The following is a 4,867-nucleotide window of genomic DNA, read 5'->3' on the forward strand; positions in this document are numbered from 1 at the left end:
CGCCAGAGTTAGACTGACCAACACAAAACGCTGGAGTTAACTGATGTACAGAGAGAAAACGCTGGAGTTAACAGATGAGAAGAGAGAAACGCTGGAGTTAACTGATGAGAAGAGAGAAACGCTGGAGTTAACTGATGCTTTAGTTTTCTTGATGCTGAAACCTACATGTTGTGCATAGATGCAATGGCCCTAAGGACCCTAGTGCTCATCAAGCAAGTGCCTAGAGCACAAGTGCCACATGCTTAAAACTGTGGATACATGCTGCCTACTTATAGTTTACAAAGTGGAGGTCGAGCAAACACCAAAATCCCACGACCTTCCTACTGCATGGATAAAATACCAGATTGGGCTTATAATGGCCAGTGGACAACTGGTCTACAATAATTTTTGGTATTTTCTGACAATGTTTTTGAATGGAAATGCTGGGAAAATATGGAGAGAACAGCATGTCCATGTAGCAATAATTGCTCACATGACACAACAGTGACAACAGGGCCAGTGCTACCCATTAAACAGGCACAGGACCCTGTAGGGAATGGTCAAGAGAGCAATGCACAGGTGCTGATGCCGACCATTTCCACTCAGATTGCTGCCCAACCTGGTTACTTTGGGGGTGGGTCCATTTTTCAGGCCATGGCACGGCAGCCCACTAGTTTTCCAGGTCTTATGCCAGGACGGTCACCAGGATTGATGCATTTTGAGGCAGTGATGCGAATATTGGAGTGCAGCCTGGTCATCAGACATTGTACAGTCCAATTCTCATGCCTGCACCACCTGTTAGTAAGGCTGAAATGTCTCCGCCATGTGGCAGCAAGGACTTGTGAGGCAAATGCAGAGAAGACGTCAAGGGATTTGCCTTTCTTATTGCCACCAGTTTATGATCACTTGACACCTAAGAGCCTGAAGCAGAAAGACTATAAAAGAGGTGGTCAAGCAGTGAAGTTTGAGACTTTCAGTGGCATGCAAGATAGATTGAAAGCATTGACTTTTATCCAGCCGTTTGATGCAGCATACACTGGAGGTAACTTCAGAGAGCCCTCGAAGATACGAAATGCAGCTACTTTCTTAAAGGGCAATGCGTTACAGTGGTGGACCTCACTGTTAATGCAGGGATTGCAACAGAATACGTGGGTCCAGTTCACACAGCAGTTCTCATCTGCATGGCTCACCAATACATTTGAAGTGGATGTCATGACACAATGGCACAAGTTGGATGCAGCTAACTGTGCTAATTTGGAAGAGTACGATAAGAAGTTCTGGGACGCTCTTCTATCAGTAACTTCTTGCAGGAGTGTCATTGGCAGAGCAGATAGAGAAGTACTGTTGCGGTTTGCCCAAAGAGATCAGAGATTATTGCATTAAGACGAATGTTTCCAACATGACTCAGTTGATTGAGAATGCAAACATGGCTAATGCATTGCTGCAAGGAGGTTTAGGTGGCTTTAAGAGCACTGCGAAGAAGGAACCTCAGGGCAAACAGGATTCTAAGCCAAAGAAGGAATTTTCAGCCAAGAACAGTAATGGAAAAAAGCCATTCTGGAAGAAGACTAACCAAGGACAACCTCAGAAATCATTCGGGCCAAGGCAAAGGACAGAAGAGGCCGTTTGTTGGCAAGACGTATGAAGAGAAGAAGGTATTAATGCTGGCTGGAAAATGCTTCATTTGTGAAGAGAGAGGGCATATTGCTGCTAAGTGTCCACAAAGACAGTCGAAGGATGCGGAGGATAAAGATGCACCACCAAAAAAGAAGACAATGCCGAGTGCAGGATTGGTACCAGACATGGTTGGGAATCAGCCCTCTACTGATGCTACAGAATTGTGCAAAGCTTGGGGAAAGATCAGAGATGCTACAGTGCTGATTTTCTTTGATCGCGGAGCTCGAGCCAATATTATTACACTGGCATTGGCAGCCAAGCTGGGAATTCGTCCTGAAGAAATGGGACCAGTGGGATAGGCTGATTTGGCATGCCCTGGGCATTCTGAACCTGTCACCCCTATTCTTGGCAAACTTCGTATGCACATTCAGAGCTATGTGGACACAGAGGAGTTTCATATTATGCCCTTGGAAGGATGCAACGTTTTGTTAGGCATTCCATGGTGTCTCAGGAAGCATGTTGTCTTGGATGTCTTTAACAGAACGATTACTCTTGTACATAGGGACAAGACTCACACACTTGATGTAAAGCTAAAAGGGGAGTCTGTCCCAGTTGTTTCTGCTTCTGCAATTTCTTCAGTAATGAAAAGTCATCTTTCTGCGTACTTGGTTTTTGCAAAGCAAGTTAATGAAGTTGAAAGTAATATGTCTGCACTAGATGAAAGTAGAAAGGCTTTCTTGGATCACTTCAGTGATTGTTTTTCAGAATCTTTACCAAGAGAGTTACCCCCTGAGAGGCCTGAAGATCATACTATAGATCTAGTTCCAGGGTCTAGTCCCCCCAATAGGCCACCGTACAGGGTTGTGGCAATGCAGCAGAAAGAGATTATGACACAGGTTAATGAACTATTAGAGAAGGATTTCATTCAGCCCAGTAGTTCACCGTTCTGTTCACCTGTGTTATTAGTGCAGAAGAAAGACGGTTCATGGCGAATGTGTATAGATTACAGAGCCTTGAACAAGAATACGATCAAGAATAGGTTTCCGATTCCGCGCAATGATGACATTCTTGATCGTCTGCACCAAAAAGGATCCGATCCAAGATGGTGAGAGAGCAACACGCTGCAAGAGAGTGAGCATCAATATCTATCCTGAGCACCAGAATAAACAACCCTCTGCCCCAAGGGAATAAGTCGGTTAAGCTCCAAAGAGAGAGCTGCCTGGCTCCAATCTCTGAGAGAGCCTCTGCTGCAAGGTTGTGTTGGGCCTACTAATCTACAAATGATGCCACGGCTCTGGAAGTGGCGATCTGATCCGAGACCTCACTACTACAGGTGTCATCATCAAAGAGCAGCGGGTCGGGTCGGCCATGAAAGAAGCCGGGGAGGGGGGGGGGATATCAACATGACGGGTAAGCGACAACAAGAAAACAGAAGGGGGGGGCAACACAGACGAGCAGCAGGGGAAAGGAGGGACCAAGAGGAGGAACTGGCGGCAACAGGGAGGAAGGACACAAGGCAGAGCAGGCACGGACAGAGGAAATGTGGCAACAAAGGAGGGGAGGGGGGGGCTATGGCAAGGCAACCCTTGAAATGCGCAGACAAGGAACAGATCACTCGTGGAAGACCATCGAACATGCAGGGAGCAGATATCTCTCTCTTTTTTTTTTTTGGCAAAAAAGCGGGCTGGTTCCCTTTCCATTAATTGATAAAATGTACAAAGATACGGCCATTGGCCCATGACTGATACAAAAAAGGGGAGGAAAAACCCCTCAACGGCAAAGGATATAACATGATACAAGAGAGGAAAAACCTTGTAGCACAGATATCAAAAGATACAATCTGATCTAAATACAAGCTGAGGTGAGTGGTAAGGTGAATGCCATCTCTGCACAGAGGAACTCAGGGACCATAAGCCAGTAAGGCCTATACCAAACAACTGGTAACAAGCTCTGATAGCGTGAAAGATCTGTATTGTATTCAAAATACTGGAGGCGTTAGTGCCAAGATACTGAAAATCCACTCGGAATAGCCTCAATTCTCCAACTCCTCAAAACATCCTCCTATGCCCCTAAAATAATTGTAGTCTCGTACTAAATGACCCATGAGGTGAAAATAGTGGCACCATTCGGTCTACCAGTGACCCGTAGCCTCTGTGTCCCAATTAACTCCCTCCCACTCATACTGAAAGGACTTTGAAAACACCTGAGAGGGAGTTGTAGCCACCTTCATTGATGGTGCTACTGCATCTGTGTCATAAGAGTCTGGGAAAGGGGTGCTGAAAACTGATCCAAACTGTTGAACTGCTGGCACCCTGAGCTGCGCTGGAAGGTCTGGAATAGCTAATCTAAACAGGAAGCACGGGACCTGGTGCAACTCATCGAAGGAGTCGTCGAAATCCGAGTACCAGGATACCGCATAAAACATAAAGTACCGGATTTGGAGAGGAGCTCTGGCAACCACAGAATGCGTTGCCTCAGCTGAAGAAAAAACAGTAATAAAACACCCTCTTCCTAGCAAAATGATCCTGTGGTAGCAGATCTCTCTCTCTCTCTCTCTCTCTCTCTCTCTCTCTCTCTCTCTCTCTCTCTCTCTCTCTCTCTCTCTTAACTTTTTATTATTTTCCGAGAAGAGGTGGACTGGTTCCCATTTCATTAATACTGTAAAAAATTACATCATGACGGCCTGTGGCCAATCTCTCTCTCGACCGATCTGGTGAGTGCCTCAACCACTAGTGGGGGGGCAGCTAGCTCTGCTCGAACAATAGCACGTGGTACTGAGGCCTTGGCTCTAATGAGCCGCGAGATCATAGAGACCAGAGGCTTCTCCATGTCCCCCCATCCATCACTGCGGCCTGTCCTCCTGTGATGATCTAATGAAGGTCCCCAAATCTCAACTCCATAAAGCAATGCATAAGCCACCAGAGTGTCAAAGAGCCAGAGCTTCGTCCGAGGCTCCTGAAACTGAACCTGTGAACACATCCTTTCCAATCTACCCAATGCTGCATGTGCTCTGGTCAGTCTAGTGTCTGCTGCCCTCCTCAATGAAAATGCTGGCCCACTAAAAACCACTCCGAGGTAAGTGTACGCCTTTGTATATTCCACAGTCTCCTGGCCGTATGTGAATGCTGGCGCTGATCTCCTGATCCATTGTGGGGTGGTATTAAATACCATGACCTTGGTTTTACCAAGGTTGACGGACAAACCACTTTCCTGAGCAAACCTATTCAAAGCATCCAAGTGACGTTGCATCCCCTCCGGAGAGTCGGAGATC

At 46.5% G+C, this 4,867-nt stretch overlaps 2 protein-coding genes across 2 annotated transcripts; both read left to right on the top strand.

Annotated features, from left to right (window-relative positions):
* The first annotated feature begins 432 nt into the window (after positions 1–432).
* On the top strand, positions 433–2,260 carry LOC147454856 (uncharacterized). Its single transcript, XM_086516670.1, has one exon. The coding sequence runs from the start codon at positions 433–435 to the stop codon at positions 1,360–1,362; it is 930 nt and encodes a 309-aa protein (XP_086372796.1). The 3' UTR covers positions 1,363–2,260.
* LOC147454857 (uncharacterized) lies at positions 2,016–2,705 on the top strand. Its single transcript, XM_086517083.1, has one exon. It carries the CDS (start codon positions 2,016–2,018, stop codon positions 2,703–2,705), a length of 690 nt encoding a protein of 229 aa, XP_086373209.1.
* Positions 2,706–4,867: the final 2,162 nt, after the last annotated feature.

This window comes from Adiantum capillus-veneris, chromosome 7, assembly GCF_014529385.1.
Source record: "Adiantum capillus-veneris isolate H3 chromosome 7, ASM1452938v2, whole genome shotgun sequence".
NCBI lineage: Eukaryota > Viridiplantae > Streptophyta > Polypodiopsida > Polypodiales > Pteridaceae > Adiantum > Adiantum capillus-veneris.